Here is a 19125-nt window from a genome sequence, read left to right on the forward strand (position 1 = left end):
TGTTAGGGGAATGCCTGCTTCAAAGGGTTAATGATGTTAAACTTTTACATATATTCATGTTCTCAGTCTCTTCTTTTAAACCTAGTGGTCGCAGCGGAAAGATGCGGGCATTGTCCTTTAAGACTGGCATTGCATGCCTGTGTGGCACAGAAGTGAAGGAAAAACTTCAGTGTGAGTACAACTCCAAAGTCTAGGGTGGTATTGGGTGGAGGGAGAGGTGTTGCTGGGAGGAGAAAGGGTATAAAATAAGCAGAAGGTACGTCTTATGACTCAGCAGAGGGTTGCTTGGTCTGCCTTGTGATGCTTCTTGATCTGGGCTATTGCAAAAAAATGCATGACAGCCAAAAGACAAGATGGACCTAAGGCCTATTATTATCCCCAGTGTCACCTTCAGGGGCTTGGTTTATTCTGATCCGATGAAAGTTCTTAGCCAGGAGCTATGCTGGCACCTTGGGGTACCCAGGACCCCGACTGTCTAGTTGTGTTTTCCCATGGCCTATCAGGCTTAGCCCACTCCCTGTCTGAAATTTAAGCCATGTCATATGCTCTACTAGAGAATTCTCATGTCATCATACATGAGCAGGGTGCAATAATTCCCATTATCTAGGAGACAAACAGTATGTACTTCTATACTTTTTCACCCTCTGGTTTATAGTACCTTTACTTTCCCTTCCATCCTTCATCTTGTGTTCTGCATTTTGAACTTTCGACAGCAGCATTATTAGTTGTTTTACTAATGGGTGGTGGCCACTCTGCTAAATAGGGTGAATTCTAGGTTCAGTTAGACACAGTCCCTGATTCAAGGGGTTTACTGTCCAGAGGAGGAGACAGAAATATACAGAAACCATTTCTTATAAAGTACTAATGAGAATAATCCAAATAGCAATGGATATGTGCTATATCTCATCCCAGAAGAGAGACAGATGACAGTAGTCTGGGAAAACTTTACAGGGCAGGGAACTTTTCCAAGCATGTTCATGATATTATTTATTTCTCCCAACATTCCTTTGAGATGAGATGGATAGTAGTTACTTATCTTCAATTTACAAGTAAGGAAACTGTTGCATAAAGAGGTTTATAACTTGCCCATGATTTTATAACTAGTCAGCAATGGATCCAGAACTTGAACAAAGGCCCTCTGCCTGTGTATCTTCTAAGCCTTAGGCAAGGTATAAAACAGACAGACAGTAACCTCTGGAGGAGGTTTGCTAAAGTTGGACTGGGGCTGGGAGGTTGTCCCAGAAGGGCTGATACAGCCCATATTCAAATGTAAATATCATAGTATATTCCACAACCACTTAGAGATAATTTTTAGATTACAGATGCTTTGAATTCACTTTTCTTTTTGGGTTATCCATGCCAGTGTTTCCTTCCACTTGTGTGGACAATTGAGAGATTGCTGCAGTGTCAGACTACATGAGCTACGTTAACAGGAGAGGGTACAGCAGCCCTTGTGACTCGTGTTTAGGCATCCCTGAGCCCACAACCCCCCTCCCTGTCTTGCTTCTTGAAGAATCTGTTTACCCAGCAGTGATATATCTGTGTCTAGCACTGCTCTTACACACAGTACTCTCCCCCCACCCCACCCTTTCTGATGCTTTTTCTTTGTGTCTGTCTCACATTTTCTCTCTGAACTCATAGAATGATCTTTTTAGAACTCCTGGGCTTTTAGAAGGTCAGGGATGAACCTCTAGGCATTCCAGTTTCAAAAGGCATTAGCTCAGTCTATGTGCTTTTTTTTCTTCCTGTTTTTCTTTTTCTGCTCTTTCTCCCTGCACCACTCTCTGGCCATTCCTGCATTGGGGTTGGCCATTTTTTATGGTGGGGCCAGCAGACCTCTTCAGCCAAGTAGCCAACTCAGGCAGCCAGTGTGACCAACGCCACCTTAGTGTCCTGCTTCATGAAGCCATTCAGGTGCCTCGCCAGCTGGGTGAAGTGGCAGCCTTTGGGGGCAGCAATGTGGAGCCCAGTGTCCGTAGTTGCTTCCGTTTTGTGAGTATGGGACTGGGGAGGGAGGGAAGGAGGGAGGAAGGGAGGGAAGGAGGGAAAAGGAGATGAAGGAAGATGGGAGGAGGAAAGAAAGGGAGAGAATAGGAGGAGGGATGGAGGATTAAGAGCTAGGCTTTTGATCTGATGTACTCAGATGTAAGAGAGTTTGTTGGAGTGGGATAACAGGGCAGATGGTTCTCTGAGCTCTAGGGTCAGAGTCCTGTGAGGGTACCAGCTCAACTAGGTCAGGGCAGAAGGTGGACAACTCTGGAGAATAGGCCAACCCAGACCCTGCTGGCCCTTCTGCTCCTCTGAGGGCTACTGTTCTAGGGACAAGACATTTTGGGCCTTGGTCACTCCCATTGGGCTTCTTATTTCTCCAGAGCACAGGGAAGCCAGTCATTGAAGCTTCCCAGTTCTTGGAGTGGGTCAACTTGGAGCCCCAGTCCATGGTGTGGCTGGCTGTCCTGCATCGGGTTGCCATTGCTGAGCAAGTGAAGCATCAGACCAAGTGCTCTATCTGTAGGCAGTGCCCCATCAAGGGATTCAGGTAGGGAAAACAATATCTGCTGGAATGATAACAATAAATAAGTCATGTGACATAAAATAAGATATTATAAAACAATTTATTACATACAAATATTATAAAACAATTTATATAATAATTATTATATAATTGTAGCTAATCTATTGTGCATTATTATATATCATAATAATTTTTATTGCTGAATGTTTAACTTTTAAAAAATTGGAAATTATTAAATATTTTATTTTGTGTTAGTTGTATTATGAAGTATTACAGACCTACAAAAATGTATAGAAGATACTATAAGAACACCTATGTACCAAATGATGTGCCAGCATATGTTTCACAACCTACTCTCCAGAAAGAAAGAAGAAAACCTGATTTGTAGGGTTTGTTAATTTCTATGGTGTAAATGCTCCCACTGTGGCTGATGTCAGGCTACCTACAGGAGGTGTTTGAGCACAGAGTTGGGAAAAGAGTTTCATTTGCATACCATCAGTAGTATTTCCATCATGCAGATACAATAGATGTAATTAACCTCCATAGCACAGATAATAATAAAGTAACTAGGAAGTGATAAGTTTTGAGTAATTATTACTTTTGTTTCTAATGTCATTTATTTGTGAGTTTGTTTAATTCAATTTTTAATAGTGGCTGTATTTAACAACTGGCCTAGAAAAACCCCTGAATTTTTTTTTTAATTTTAAATTTTAAAGATGTGGGGTATAATTCAGAGTTAGGTATACAAATGTTCATTATGCAGGTACCCTTGTTGATGAGGTGTGCCCCCCCATCCCCTGGCAGTTTCCCACTACTGCCAATGCCTTTCTTTTAGTATTATGATAATTGTTCAAGGTCTGCTTATGAGTGAGAACATGTGGTACTCAGTTCTTTGTTTCTGTGATAGATCACTCAGTATTATAGACTCTAAGTCCGTTCAAGTTGCTGTGAAGTTCATATTTTTGTCCTTCTTTATGGCTGTGTGATATTCCACCATGTATATGTACCACATTTTTGTAATCCAGTCCTCTTTTGATGGGCAGCACGGTTGGTTCCGTGTTTTTGCTGCTGTGAATAATGCTACAATAAACATGGGTGTGCAGGTATCTTTTTCATAGAGTGATTTGAGTTCCTCCAGGTATATTCCCAGTAGGGGGATTGTGGGGTCATATAGAAGGTTGATGTTTAGGTCTTTTAGGAATAGCCAAACTATTTTCCACAGAGGCTGTATTAGTTTACACTCTCATCCACAGTGTAGAAGTCTTCCCTTTTCCCTGCATCCTCTCCAGCATCTGTTTTTTGGTGTGCTTTTTTTTTTGAATTATTGATGATGGCCATCCTGACTGGAGTTAGGTAGTATCTCAGTGTGGTTTTAATTTGTGTTTCTTTGATGATTAGTGAGATTGAGCATTGTTTCACATATCTGTTGGCTGCTCGCAAGTCTTCTTTTGAGAAGTGTCTGTTTATATCTTTTGTCCACTTTGTAATGTGGCTGTTTGTTTTTTTCTTTTCAGGCACATTTGAGTTCTTTGTAGCTCCTAGATGTTAGGACTTTGTCAGATATACAGTTGGCAAATATTTCTTCCCAGTCTGTGGAGAAAACTCCTGAAATTTTAACAGCCAGCACTTGTGAACTGTATGACCTGGTCTCACCACACCACAATATATATCCATGCTTAAGGAATAAAACGTTGTTGCAATATATTTGAGGTCTCCCTGATTACATTCTCCTCCTTCCCCCACAAGGGTGGTAACCCCTATCTTGAATTTGGCTTGCATCATAAAATGCTCATTAAAAAAAAAACTTTTTAAAGTGCTAACACACAACTCCCACTACAACCACCCTGCTTTTTATAGAATGAGCAAATGAGATGCACAGCTGGTTAGTGGTAGATCCAGGATTAGATATTAGATTTTCTGATTCCTCTCAGTTAGGCATTTCACTGTTCTGTGCTACTAAGTCTGGGAAGTTCAGCCAGGCTTTGGAAATAGATCTGAAGAGCTAATGTATATTCAGTAATAATAAAGTTGTTATTATAAATAGCCTTGGAAAATAACTTTTAGCCGACTTACACAAGACTAGTAGAAAAAACTGCCTTCATATTGGAAGTGTAACTTCTCCAAAGTAGGTGGTGACACCTGGGAGCCAAAACCTTCTTCGGCCATCCTTGTTTAGAAAGATATTTGAAGTAATGAGATCTTTTTTTTTTTTTTTTTTTGAGTTGGAGTCTCACTCTGTCGCCCAGACTGGAGTGCAGTGGCCGCTTCCGGTCACTGCAGCCTCCACTTGCTGGGCTCTGGCGATCCTTCCGCCTCAGCCTTCCAAGTAGCTGGAACTACAGGTGCGCGCTACCACACCCGGCTAATTTTTTGATTTGTTGTAGAGATGAGGTCTCGTCCAGTTGCCCAGACGGGTCTCGAACCCGCGGGCTCAGGCAATCCACTCACCTCGGCCTCCCAAAGTGCTGGGATTACAGGCTGAGCCACCGAGCCTGGCCGTAATGAGATCTTTACTCCTGCTTCACCTTACTCCCCTTTAAACAAAGGTGGTAAGATAGTGCTGTTTCCCACACTTCTGGGAATCTGGCCTTGTGATTTCATGGAGATTTATGGTCTCTAGGATAAGGCTGTTCTTCTGTGGACAACTCAACCTCTGCTATGTATGGAAGATTGAATGTGTTATGGCTCCATGTCTCACCCCCTTCTAATCTGTATGTATATATTGATGTTGGGGAACAGGGGGCAGGTCACTGTGGCCCACTGGATCCTCTTTCCTACCACATCTCCTCTCCCCAAGGTACCGGAGTCTGAAACAATTTAACGTTGACATCTGCCAGACCTGCTTCCTGACAGGCAGGGCCAGCAAAGGCAACAAGCTGCACTACCCCATCATGGAGTATTACACACCGGTATGTAGCCTCTGGGCTGGACGGGAGGGGGAGGCAGCTCGCAGGAACCTTGATCCTCTTTGCCCAGCATTGGCTCACTGTATTCTACTCTTCTGCAAGGAGCATTCTCCAAACAGCCCTGGCAATTTATAATTCACTGGCTTGGGGGATTCAGGTCTCTATTCTTCCAGCAGAGTCTCTCTGTCACTGGATAGCTGTCATTTAAAGGGCACTCACTATTTCACTGCAGAGAAAAGTCTCAGGAAAAAAAAAGAGAAAGAGTAAGGCAATTCCAGGTGATTCACTTGAGTTTTTCCTGGCTAGCTTCCTGTATTACTCCTACACTAGGTCACTCTTTCTCTGCTACACCAAAGTTTGTATTCAAACCCATTACTCAGTCCCTTGGAGGAAAAAAAGGTATGTTCTTTAGCTCGGCCCCCCAAACGCCACTTGATTTTCCCTGGCAGATGTGTCTTTCACAGCTGCCTCAGCTGGGGTTGGTCAGCATTTCTGAACTCCAGCCATAGAATTGCTCCTGTACTGTGTTCAAGATCCACAACTCCATACTTAGCTTCCTCAACTGAGTATGCTCCCTCTACGTCTTTATTCCTTTCTGTCCTCACAGATTCTCCCAAAGCCCTGAGCACATCCCCAGCTCCAATTCTGCCTTCCATCTTTCAACTTGTTTTTCCATAATCCATCTTTCCAAGCTGTCATCTCTTCAAATTCTGTGGGCACAGTGTGGGACCAGGAACCATGCCCTCTACTTTGTATTTATTATTGTTAAAAAATTTAGGAAAGTCATACACAGAAAACTGGCAGAAGACAGCAGACTGATTATTGTCTACTTCCTGCTTATCCTCTATATCCTTAAAATTTATAGAAAAGTTATGATTATTGTAAAAGATTAAAATTGTGTAAAGATGTTTAAAGTATAAAATGAAAATCCCCCTCTCTCCTCACTGTGGCCCCCACCCATCCAGTTCAACTTCCCAGATACAACCAGTGTCCACAATTTGGCATATATCCTTCCAGACCTTTTTCTAGTAGCAGGGTATGGAAGGTATGAGCAAGAGTAGATTGCGTGTCATGCTGTCTGCTCTAGGGGAGCAGCCACACCTGCCCAATGTATCTGGAAGCCAATAGGGTGAGCCCTCTGCCCTGTCTCTCCTTCAGACCACATCCAGTGAGAACATGAGGGACTTCGCCACAACCTTAAAGAACAAATTCCGCTCCAAGCATTATTTCAGCAAACACCCTCAGCGAGGTTATCTGCCTGTACAATCAGTGCTGGAGGCTGACTACAGCGAGACGTGAGTACCAGTGACTGAGCCGGGGCTGCGGGCAGCTTCACTGAACCCAAGTGTGTGCTGTGAAAATGCTGAGTCCTGGGTGAGCTAGGGGAATGTTCCAGGGTAAATCCCACTAGTGGCAGGGCAGTTCAGTTCAGGGCTGACTTGGACTCTGACCTGGGAAGTAAGCTAGAATCCAGTTTCTGTATCCTGTTCCCATCAGCTCTTGCCCATCTCCATAAAGTGGGGGGTGGGGTGGAGAGAGGAAACAGACTACAAAGCTGCCCAGTCTTTAATTCTCTGAGTTTTCAATGCTTTCTTCTAGGCCGGCTTCTTCTCCAGTGTTGCCACACGCTGACACACACTCCCGCATTGAACATTTTGCCAGCAGGTACCACCAGGTTTGCGGGAGGTGGGGGTTTAGGGGGTTGTACGAAGTCCAAAGGGAAGGGTTTTTCAGGTGGGACAAGGAGAATGGAGTCAGGGCCAGGGGGTGTGCATAGTGGGGTATATAGCAGCCAGTGAGGACCAACCCTTAGGGGTGGTTGGTGCAGCTCCCAAAGCCAATGATCCTATTGTGAGATTAGAGTCTTTGAGATAAAAGTAGCCCCCACATTCTGTTTCTGCTCTTTATTCCCAGGCTTGCTGAGATGGAAAGTCAAAATTGTTCCTTCTTTAATGACAGCCTTTCCCCAGATGACAGCATGTAAGTTTCCATGGCTGCCTATTTGCCAGAAATAGCTCTCCTTGGAATCCTTCTGCCACTGTTTGGGTAGGGTATATCCCCCAGGGGATGAGGAGTAATGGTTAGGGTCCTAAAGAAGGAAGGCTGCTTTCTGGGCACAGTATTTAGCAAGGGAAGCAGTCTTTCCTCTATCAAACGGGCTGGGGAATGAATAGTGGACTATCTCCCTTCCATCTGCCCAGATCCCTTCCTGTTTCAAGATTCCATCCTTCTATGACCAACTTTAAGAGAAGAATATGCCCCCACCCGACTCCCACACACATTTAAAGTTGCAGAAAGGAGCCACTATCTTGTGCTCAAGATGCCAAAGCTCCATCTAGTGCCACACCAACCCTGGGAGACAGCAGGGACTTGACTGAAGCATAGCTAGAGGGACTTCCTTTGGAGAAGGGGCCCTGCATCTCCCTGCATAGGAAGATTCTCATCCTGTTTAGAAAGCCTAGGAACTTCTGGCTGAATGGATCAATCTAGCCCTGACTGAGACTCAGATCCTTCTAGGGGAGGAGGAAGTGAAGAAGGACAGAGTGGGGAATGGCTCAGAAAGGAAAGTGACTTGCTCATTGTTTCCCAGGGAGCTATAAGTAGAATCCAGAAGCCCTAGCAACTTGAAAACACTCTCTCCCAGTGCCCCCAACCACAGCCCCATCACCTTTGAACACTTCCATCTCTGAATATACAGCCTTTCCCTCTCAATGTGAGTTAGTGTGAATCCTCTAGCGTGTATCTCTGAGGGCCAGAACTGGAAGCTGAGCACATATGCCCCAAGATGTTTCTCTGTTCAACACCTGGCCACCTCCTTTCCTTTCCTCACACCCATCCAGAGATGAGGACCAGTACCTGCTGCGGCACTCCAGTCCCATCACAGACCGGGAGCTAGGCTTTGGACAGCAGGCTCCATGCAGCATGGCCACGGAAAGCAAGGGGGAGCTAGAAAAAATTCTGGCCCACTTGGAAGATGAGAACCGGTGGGTGTGATGATGGCACAAATCTGTGTGAGTTCTGGAGACAGACAGCTTGAATTTGAGTCCTGGCATTTCTACAACTTAGCTGTGTGACCTTGAACAAGTTACCTATATTCTGTGATCCTCATCTGTAAAATGAAGATGGTGATAATAGAACCTACCTCCTAGGGTCACTTGTGAAGACGAAGTGAGGTCAGGCATGTCATGTGTTAGCCCAGTCCCTGGTGTATAGTAAGGGTTCAATAAATGTTAGCTATTATAATAATTATTTGAATCATTTAAATTTAACCCGATTTTTAAAAGAACACATTAGATGCAAGCAGAGAGAATGCAAACAGAGAAAACAGAAGGGAGTAGGACATGTCCCTGCCCTCAGAGAACTTTCAATGTTGGAAGTGGAAAGAGCTACTTATCACCTAGTGAAAGTATTCCAGAGGACAGTGACACTACACAAAGCTGTCATTTGAGGACTGGAAGAGGGAAGGTGCAGGAGATTACAGGGGTGGCATGAATCTCCATAAAGTAGGGGTGGGCAGCATGGACCTAAAGAGGGTCCAAGCCACTTTGGGGAAATGAAGTAAAGTTCATAGTACCACTTAGAGCAATGTTTCCCAACCACTAGTGTGCATATGAATCACTTGGGGAATTTGGTAAAATACAAATTCTGATTCACAGGTCTGGGTGGGACCTGAGTTTCTGTGTTTCTAACCAGTGCCCAGAAAATGCCCATGCCACTGGTCCATAGACCACACTTGGAGTAGCAGGTCCTTAGAACAGTGGTACTCAGAGTGTGGAGAGCAGACCAGGGCCAGTCTGTGACCAGTTTGTCACCAGTACAGAACAAAATAAATACAGAAATAGAAAGTAAGCTTTTAGGAACATTTACCCCAGTTTGACACTGCCATGTCATTCAAGCACAGAATTAGTGGACTTGTCTCATTGAATAGGGTAAAGACTAGTTTGAGTGTTGAATTTGTGTGGTGAACTGTATGTGGTGTGAGCTGTGTAGTAGTTGTGTGCATTAGGATCATATATTCGTTTATGTTACATCTTCCCCAAAAATGGAGTAGTCAGTAGTCCTAATGCCTCATTTATTTGCAGACTGTGTTTCTGCCTGATTTTAAGGTCAGAATTTATCCCTGAAGCAGTGCATCAAACCCCTGGGACTTTTTAAATGTGAAATGTCAGCTCTCTCTGCTCTGAGGTTTCAGGATGGAAGAGAAAATGACATAAGTGCTGGAGAGAAAGTGAATGTGGCCATTCAAGCAGGGGCATGGCTGGGGGTGGGGTGGGGTGGGATGGGAGAGAGCACAGGGTTGCTCACTCCTAGGCCTGAGGGGACATCTGGGGCCTAGACAGTCAGTACCGTATTAGGGCCATAGATCTTGGCTTCTTTCCCCTTGGCAGGATTCTCCAGGGAGAGTTGAGGCGCCTGAAGTGGCAGCATGAAGAGGCTGCGGAGGCACCCACCCTGGCTGAGGGCTCCGCCGAGGCAGCTGCAGATCACCGCAATGAAGAGCTTCTGGCTGAGGCCCGGATCCTGCGGCAGCACAAGAGCCGCCTAGAGACACGCATGCAGATCCTGGAAGACCACAACAAGCAGCTAGAGTCCCAGCTGCAGCGCCTGAGAGAACTGCTCCTACAGGTGAGACTAGAGACTGGAAAAGAACCAGGGAAGCCTCTGAGCACAGGGAAGGGCTGGGGAGTTGGGGGATGGGGGGATGTGCAGCAAAGAGGAGGCAAGAAAGAGCTTGGCAGTGGCTCTCAGGTGGCTTCCTGAAGAGAACTGGGCCTGCAGTTGGTGGGAAGCAGGGGATGGAAGGGACTGGTATGGCCACAGCCCCAGCCAATTATCTTCCACCTAGTTTTCACACCACCCTGTATGTCACTCTCAAGCCACTGCGGGGCCTGGGGCAGAGGGAGGACTTCTGAAGGCTCATTTCTTCACAACCCATTGGAATCCAGTACTGATAAGAACAAAGTTCAAAAATCATCCAAAATGTTGATTCTGCTAGTATGGTATTTGCTAGAAAGAAACAGGATTGGACATGTTTGGCAAGAGAAAGAATTGTGCTATAAAGGGACTTCTCTTGTTACTGTTTGCCCTTCTGTCTCTGAGAGGAATATGTATGCTGTGGTGTAGCTCTGGAGTCGAACACTCTAAGTTTGAATGCAGCTATGCCAATTAGTGGCTGTGGGGTATTAGGGCAATTATCTAACCTCCCTAAGCCCCAGTTTCCTCATCTATAAAATGGGGTACAAATACTATCAGCTTCATAGAATTGTGGTAACATAAAATGAGAAAATGCATTTGCAGGATTTAGCACGATGCCAGTACACAATAGTACATGATATAGTACACACTTCATAATGTTACCTATTATTGTCATTATATGTAACAGATAATACCATCACACTGTCTCTTCCCCAGATCCTCCAAGGAATGGCCTCTAAATGAATTTCTGGCGGTTTGTTTTTTTCTTTTTCCCTTTCTTTTTTTTGCCCCCACCTGGAGGTTTCTAACATATGCTATTAGGTCATGAACCAAGGATCAGGTGTGCAACTCTGCATTTCCAGAGAGAGTTGGGTTCTCAATAGCTTATTTATAGATGGCAGCTATAATTATAGCTGACAGCAAGAGACCTTTAGGTGAAAAGCCATCCTTATCAGAACTGGGAGCCTTTGACACCTGTTGAAGGAAGACGATAATGGGTAATTGAGTATTCTAAGAAGTTTCCTAAAAGTGGAAGTCACTGTTTTGCACACTACCAAAAGCTGCTTAAAGTTCAAGGGCAAAGGAGTGGGCATGAGGTCTTTCAGGTCCCTTCTAAGCTCAGTAGTCTGTCAAAGTAAGGTAGGGAAGGCGAAACCACCTAAGTCATGCCTCACCTCTTGCTAGCCACCCACCGAATCAGATGGCAATGGCTCTGCAGGATCGTCCCTAGCTTCCTCTCCACAGCAGTCAGAAGGCAGTCACCCCCAGGAGAAGGGACAGACTACTCCAGACACTGAGGCTGCAGGTGAGTTCCCCTGCCCTCCTCCACCAGCCCCTTCCTCCATGGCTTGTCTTGCCCCAGATTTCCTGCCCAAGATTTTGCTAAGGCTGGGACTAGTTTCTCCTCATGGCTTTGCACTTAAAGTCAGGAATCGTTAGTTTACTAATTGATTTATTCGTGTGCTTATTCTACAAAAATATATCAAGTGTCTCCTACATACTAAGCATTGTGCCAGGGAGATGCAAACATTGCAAGCAGGTCCACCCTTCATCCTCCAGTTCTCTTCTCAAATTTCTTTCTTTTAACTCAGATGATGTGGGGTCTAAGAGCAAGGATGTCAGTCTGCGTTTGGAGGACATCATGGAGAAGCTCCGCCATGCCTTCCCCAGTGTGAGAAGCTCTGATGTGACTGCCAACACCTTGCTTGCCTCTTGATGGAGCCAGATCTCCATCCTATAGTCCATAGTCCTCTCCTGGTTCCGATCAAAGCCTTCCCTCAGCCTTCACCCAACCTTCCCAGTTTCTATTGGCCCCACATTCCTCAAGCAAAGTTATCTGGGCTCCAGGCAGCAGAAGGGATCTGGTGGTATGTGAGGTGGGTGTCGGGGGGCAACAGGGAAAGGGAAGGCATGATTCCTCTGATTCTAGAAATGTTCCCTTTAATCTTTAAGTTTGAGACTGCTCCCTTAAGTACCCTTCTGTTGCAGCCCAGGCAAATGGTACTTGGCCATTCAGATGGGGAACAGAGAAGCTGACTTGTAGAGTTAAGCAGTGCCCACTGGCTCCTTTCCCTTTTCCATGGAATTATGGAGAGGGAGAAGCCTAATGACCCCAAGGTTCCAGCATCATGAATCCACAGGGGTTAACCCTATTTTCTCTGTCCCAACTCAGGGAGGCAACAAAGTATCACTGAGATACCCCTCCTCCCCAAGTGCCCCTGAAACAGTCTGGGCAGTGTGTATCCTATTACTCCAGCTCTGGGACAGATCTCTAGCCATTCTGATGCTGCCTAGATGTTGTTTCTTCTGCAAATACCTTCAGTTTCTTCTGCCTCAGTCCCTGGAAGACCTTCCTCAAGTTCATTTGGAAATATTAAAGATATACTTAATAGGTTTAGATATTTTGCCCCCAATCCTCCTATTTCCTGAAGGCCTCAGCATCCTGAGAGAACCACTAAGTTGCTCTGGAAACCCAGCTGAAACCACCCTTTGCTCCTCTGAGTCTGTCCTCACAGACATGGGGAAGGAATGGCAGATTGCTCAGCAAGGGGGTCTTTTTCTCCTTGGGTGAGAAAGGGGAAGCCCCCCTCTAGCCTAGAGGAGTATGACTGCCTAACACACTCCCAGGCTGTGACCTTCTAGCTCTTAGGCTGAATTAAGTGAGGTGGCTGATTGCTTCCAGCTAATTAAGGTATTTGCAACTGGCCACCATGAGTAGCTGCCTCTCCCTAGGGGCCCCTGGCCACAAATCAGGAAGCTGGCCACTTTCCATCCAGACAACAGTAAGGCCTTCCTATGCATAAAACTGTTCTAACTCTGGAAGGTGAACTCAATCTTCAAACTGAACTAACTCTTCCAAAGCAACATATACCATGATCCTTGTATCCAGAAACTGTAGATAGTAAGGGTGGGGAAGTGAGCTTGGGAACTTTGAACAAATTCAGAACCTACTTAGGTAGTTTTCTACGAAGAGGGGCTTTATAATCTAGAGCCCTGCAGTCAACTTAATTTGCCTAAGTTTATAGACATACATATCTATTCTACATATCTACTGTACATTAGTGCTCTCCTGGCCTCACTCACACATTAAATTCTAATACCTCTGGAAGTATTAATGTTCTGCCTTGCTCTTTGTTAGCCCCAGCCTCTGGGTGGAAAGATAGATAGATCCTGGCTGCTCCCCTAGGATGTCTCTCTCCATTGATGTTTGGGGTTGGTTGTCCTCAAGACCAAAGCAACAGAAGCCTATGACCACAGAAGAATCTAACAGGAAGAGTCACCATTCTCTTTACTCATTCCATATCTTGTTCCCTTGAGACCTGGGCCTTGGGTGAATTTTTCTGGGCTCCCTTAAACAATGATTCAGGTGCCAAAACAGAGCAAATGCAAGCTCTGCCTATCTCATGCAGAAAAGAAGAAACAAATAGACCTTTATTAGCCTTTGCCAGGCTAAGACACAGAGTACATTCTCTGGCCCCTTCCAATTTCTAAGTTCTGGCTCATGGCCTTAAAGAAAGCAGCAGTTGCCACCAAGATCAGGAGAGAGTGAGACAGTTGGGGTGTTGTGTTATAGTCAAGCTGTGGGCCAGTGTGTAGAACTGCCAGGGACCTGGTTTGATCTGCTGCAGGGGAGGTAGGGTGGTGGTGTGGGTTCAGAAGCTTAGGGTTGCCTCCTCCCCAACTAAGCCTCAGGTCTAGGGTGTCAGACCTCATACCACAATATTTGCTATAGTATTCATGAGGTCTCCAGATGGGAGCACTGGTATCCGGGTAGATGGTAAGCAGGTTAGGGAGGTATCAATCACAGAGCCTGGGCATCAGTTGGAGTAGGGGCATAATTGTAGGGGCCTAGATTGTGGACAGGACTGTGAGACAGAGGGCTCAGGGACTTGGAGGTATATGCCTGCTAAGCCTTAGAAGGGCAAATATTATGGAACAATCTTTTACCAGGAAAGTGCTGGAAAGTCCTTTCCCTTTCCCCTCTCCACTCCTCAACCAAGAGCTCTTGGGCTGCAGAGGGCCTGCAGCAACTGCAGTGAGCCAGGCATGGTAGAAAAGACGTATGTAGGATTTGTGTTGTGGGTGAACTTAAGCAGCAGGTCAAGAGTTGAATTCTCACTAAGGAGGTCACTGACACTTTAAGGGCCTGTGTTTGCCTTAATGTCTGAGGTGAGTATGTCACTCAAAGCCCAGTGACAGTCACTGTAGTATGTGTGGGAAGTTTGCCCTCAGTGAGATAAATGGATCCCTGGGCACTGTGAATCCAAATTGGGGTTGGATTTACGGAAATGTGTTGTATGTTGTTAGGTATCTGTTGTATATCATGTCTTCTAAAGGTATTGTATGTGGCACTGTGTGATTTATCTACATTGGAAGGGTGGTGAAGGGAGTTGCTGGGTTGATAGCCTAAGGAAAACCTTCTGACTGTGGGATTAGCATCAGTGATAAGAAATGTGAGTGTTTGCTGGGATTGTTGTCAAATAGTATCAGAGAACAGTTAGGGCTACTAATGGGCGATTTATCTGTGACAGAGTTTGATAGACACCAAAAAAGCCATTAGAGGGTACCTCTGCATCCAGCTAGAGCAGAGTGGATTCACGTTAATTGGGGATTGTTAGGGAAGGCTAACTGGCTGGGGGACATTAGACTGTGATATGGTTCCCTTAGGGAAGGTCCCACCCAGGAGGACATGTGCCCTTCTCTCCAGACTGGAAAGGCTAGTATCAAGGCCCTCGAGTGCCCATTTTCTTCCAGGCCCAAAGTTGGGAAATATTTCCCTGCAGAGAAACCTGTTTGAGTTGCCGGTGCTCTAGGAACTGGGCTGGCAGACCACAGCAATGAGAAACCCTGAGGCCAGGCAGAGGCCAATCCTGGAAGATGTTTTTCCCTCAGATTCATTTTAAGGAACACCTGGGCTTTCTGGGGTATGTGTTTGAGATTTGGGCTTCAAATCAGACTAGAGCATTATTTGAACTCGCCTTCTCAATGGCAGAGTCATGGCATCTGGGACCATTTCAGGGCCAAGACTCCCATCCAATTTCCCTTCTCATATGTGACAGATAACCAAGAAAGTAGCTACCTTAACATGGAACAATTCTGGGAGATAAACGGGGCCCTATGCTAGGGCTGTGGAAAGTGAGCTCCTCAGCTGGGCAGAGAACAAAGGAATACTTCAGCTACTTCTCACCCTTTTAACACCAATGGCTGTGGGAAAGGGAAAGGCTCAAGGCCAGGGCTCAGCTCCCAGGTCGGTCTCCTCCGCAGCTGCTGCATTTGGGAGGGGGCCCGGCTGAATGTCCTCACTGTCGCCAGGGCAGTATTGAGGCCACACTGAAGCCTGCTATTCTACTTGCTGGCTGCAAGAACTGGTCACAGGGATCAGAATTGGGGAAGGTATTCAGGGAGGTGGCAAGGGTGGCATGGAAGTCTACAAAAGTTTGGGACAAATGGGCAGGGTTGGGAACAAATTGGTTAACTTTGCCACTCATTGTGGTGCTTTCCCCCTTTCCCTTGAATTCTGCTTTGAACAGAATAAATTTGTATTTGTTTACTTTGTTCCTGTAGTCATATTCTTTGACTGATGTTTCACATCTTTCCCTTATTTGGAGGTAGGGAGAGAAGATGGACCAAGAAGCCACAGAAACACTAAAACATAAACCCATCAGATGAGTCCAACACCTATGGGACAAAAAAAGATACTTCCATTGGTCCCATCACCACTGTTACCTGGATGGGTCTCTCAAGCCCCCTCTCAAGCCTCCTCTCCCCAAATTAGCTAGCTATCACCTCATGGGATGAAATCTATATAGCAATGGTTTCCAGGGGAGGGAGTAAGGGGGAACACATTAATCTGAGGAATTTTTCACCAGCATGAAGCAATATAAGAAAAATCAAGACAATGCATTGGAGTTTCCATAAAGTTATATTTATTCAATTTAAATATCATTTATACTGAGATTATGACTTTTTTGTGTTAAAATGTCTCTGAATTAGTGGTGATAGCTATTTTAAATGCCACTTTCTGGCAAAATAAAATCCTGTCAGTTCCTCTGATCCCCACCACTGGTTTTTCTTTTCTCATCAAATTACAGCAGTACTGTCCAATATAAATATAATGCAAGCCACATATGTAGTTTTAAATTTTACAGCAGTCATATTAAAAAGTAAAAATAAATGGGAGAAATTAATTTTAATAATGTATTTTCGGTCATTCTACTAATTTTTTTTTTTTTAGTTGGAATCTCACTCTGTTGCCCAGGCTGGAGTGCAGTGGCACACTCAAGGCCACCCCAGCATCAACCTGTTGGGCTCCGGCGATCCTTCCGCCTCAGCCTTCCAAGTAGTCAGAACTATAGGCATGCACTACCACGCCAGGCTAATATTTTATTTATTGTAGAGACGAGGTCTCATCAAGTTGCCCAGGCTGGTCTCAAACCCTTGGGCTCAGGCAATTCACTCACCTTGGCCTCTCAAAGTACGGGGATTACAGGCTGAGCCACCAAGCCCAGTCTATATTTTCAGTCATTCTTAGTGATCTATCACAGAAACAAAGAACTGAATAACACATGTTCTCGCTCATAAGTGAGACCTGAACATTAATCACAATAGAACAAGGGAGGGATCAGCAGTCACAGGACACTGCCAGGGGAGGGAGTAAGGGGGAACACATAACAACACAAAGGGTATCTGGTCCTAAACCAGGGGAAGTGAGGACCAGTTGGAGGCCCAAACTTCACCTGCACATACAGTACTTGTGTACCTAACCCTGACTTGTATACCATATCTTTATAAAATAAAAATGTATTTTATTTAACCAAATTTGGATATAGTAACCCAATATATCAAAAGTTTATCCTTTCAACGTGTAATCAGCATAAAGCAATTATTGAGATTTTTATATATTTTTTTTTACTAATTCTTTGGAATTGTCAAGCAAGCTGACAGATTCAGCGGGTAAAAAACAAACAAACAAAACCAAGAAATGCAGATAGATTCAGATAGCTGATTCTTTATATAGACAGCAAAAGCAAAATCAGCGATGGTATCAGCTCCCTGCATCCCCTGTCCCACTGGATGACACTGAAACAAAAGGGGCCAGATGGCACCAACATCGATAGTGGAACTCCCTGGTGCTGCATAGCCAATGCCACACTGCAGCTAAGGAGTTTTATGGCCTGCAGCTGTACCCTCTGGGGTGGGGGATGGGACAGGCAGAAAGCCCTAGGCCTTACTGGAATGAGAGACAGATGAGCAACTGCCTCATGGCAGCCTCCCACCAAATAGAGAGGCAAGTGAGAAACAGTCTCGTAATGACTCCTCACAAGACTGCTTGTCTTCCCATGCTCTGGGAGGATCAAAGAGCATCCTGCCAAGGCCCAAGTCAGTCTGCAGTTGAGCCTTACCCACATGGCCCATGTGGATAGTGCAAGGTCATCAGGATGCCATCACAGAGCAGTTCCCCTACAGGGACCCAGTATATATTTTACACTTACTGCATATCTCAATTCAGGCTAGCCATATGTTAGATGCTCAAAAGCTGCATGTGGCTAGTGGATGCCATTATATGGAACAGTGCAGATCTGCAAAAGTCCGAATCAATGAGCTATAGCAGCCGGGCTCAGTGGCTCAGCCTGTAATCCCGCGCCTTTGGGAGGCTGAGTTGAGTGGACTGCCTGAGCCCGTGGGTTCGAGACCCACCTGGGCAACTTGGCGAGACCTCATCTCTACAATAAATCAAAAAATTAACCGGGCGTGGTAGCGCGCGCCTGTAGTTCCAGCTACTTGGAAGGCTGAGGCGGAAGGATCGCCAGAGCCCAGCAGGTCAAGGCTGCGGTGGCTTGGAGTGGCCACTGCACTCCAGTCTGGGCGACAGAGTGAAACTCCAACTCAAAAAAAAAAAAAATGAGCTATAGCAAAGGAAAACTTCCTGTGTACATGTGTGCAAGTGCACATTGAGATGGCACACAATCAGAGCCACAAAAACCTCGGGTAACTAGAGGGGCGTGGTGAAGCAGTTCCCTGGGTTACATTAAGAAGTGGTGGCAGAAGGGAGAGAAGGACATTTGCAACCACACTAGCTTGCCCGTGGCCCTTCCTGTTGTGTTGTCTCCCCTACACATCCTGCCTCTTAGCAGAGCTCTAGCTGCTTTCGGCCTGCAGTATTGGAGGCTGCATGAAGGCTCTTTTACCTCTTTCACTCCTGGAAGTCACCGGTGGCTCATGTACCACCTTCAATGGCCTCAGTCTCTCTGGCATGTCCCAGGGTACTTTCTATTTGTTTGTTATTGTTGTTTTTGAGTTGGAGTCTCACTCCATCACCCAGGGTGGAGTGCAGTGGCACGCTCACAGCCACCCCAGCATCGACCAGCTGGGCTTAGGCGATCCTTTCACCTCAGCCTTCCAGGTAGCCAGAACTACAGGCATGTGCTACCATGTCCAGCTAATTTTTGATTTATTGTAGAAATGAGGTTTCGTCAAGTTGCCCAGGCTGGCCTCGAATGTGCGGGCTCAGGCAATCCACTTGCCTCGGCTTCCCAAGTGCTGGGATTACAGGCTGAGCCACTGAGCCCAGCCTATTTTCTATTTGTTACCATACCAGTCTTCTGCCTTACTTTGTCTACGAGGCTTATCTTCTTTTCAAACTCTGGCTTTCCCCTACCTTTTACCTCTGACACTCAATCCCTTTCCCGAATTCTTTCTCCTTATTTTCATACTTTAGGTTCCTAGTTTCTGGAAAAAAAAAATGGTTTTTAAAAAAAATAATTCTTCGTTTTCAATGTGTCCTCTAACTTCTCTCCAAATCTTGGCTTCATCCTGTCTGCCTTTAACATCCCTGTCTCCCTCAGTCCTACTTCTCCCCCTGCACTGCCCCCAGTATTCCTGCTGTCTCCATCCCACCTCCACAGGCCGTGCCTACACATATTGGCCTCTTCTCTGCCCATGGCTGAACTTTATCTTGGAGTAGGAGCATTAAAAGCACAGAGAACTTGGGAGTACATTTCCTAAAGC

General features: G+C 45.6%; 1 protein-coding gene across 2 annotated transcripts in view; it reads left to right on the top strand.

Annotated features, from left to right (window-relative positions):
* DRP2 (dystrophin related protein 2) overlaps positions 1-15673 on the top strand; it is a 42677-nt gene extending 27004 nt beyond the window's left edge. For both annotated transcript variants that reach the window (XM_021713263.1, XM_021713264.1), the window contains 11 exons: positions 86-171; positions 1835-1992; positions 2373-2539; positions 5313-5424; positions 6580-6716; positions 7021-7086; positions 7336-7401; positions 8262-8405; positions 9810-10047; positions 11302-11422; positions 11709-15673. In XM_021713263.1, coding sequence (XP_021568938.1) covers positions 86-171; positions 1835-1992; positions 2373-2539; positions 5313-5424; positions 6580-6716; positions 7021-7086; positions 7336-7401; positions 8262-8405; positions 9810-10047; positions 11302-11422; positions 11709-11833 — 1420 coding nt within the window. In that variant the 3' untranslated portion in view covers positions 11834-15673. The remainder of the gene's footprint in view (positions 1-85; positions 172-1834; positions 1993-2372; positions 2540-5312; positions 5425-6579; positions 6717-7020; positions 7087-7335; positions 7402-8261; positions 8406-9809; positions 10048-11301; positions 11423-11708) is intronic.
* The last annotated feature ends 3452 nt before the right edge of the window (positions 15674-19125 follow it).

Source organism: Carlito syrichta, unplaced genomic scaffold (assembly GCF_000164805.1).
Source record: "Carlito syrichta isolate Samal-C Ts95f unplaced genomic scaffold, Tarsius_syrichta-2.0.1 Scaffold304388, whole genome shotgun sequence".
NCBI classification, from domain to species: Eukaryota; Metazoa; Chordata; class Mammalia; order Primates; family Tarsiidae; genus Carlito; species Carlito syrichta.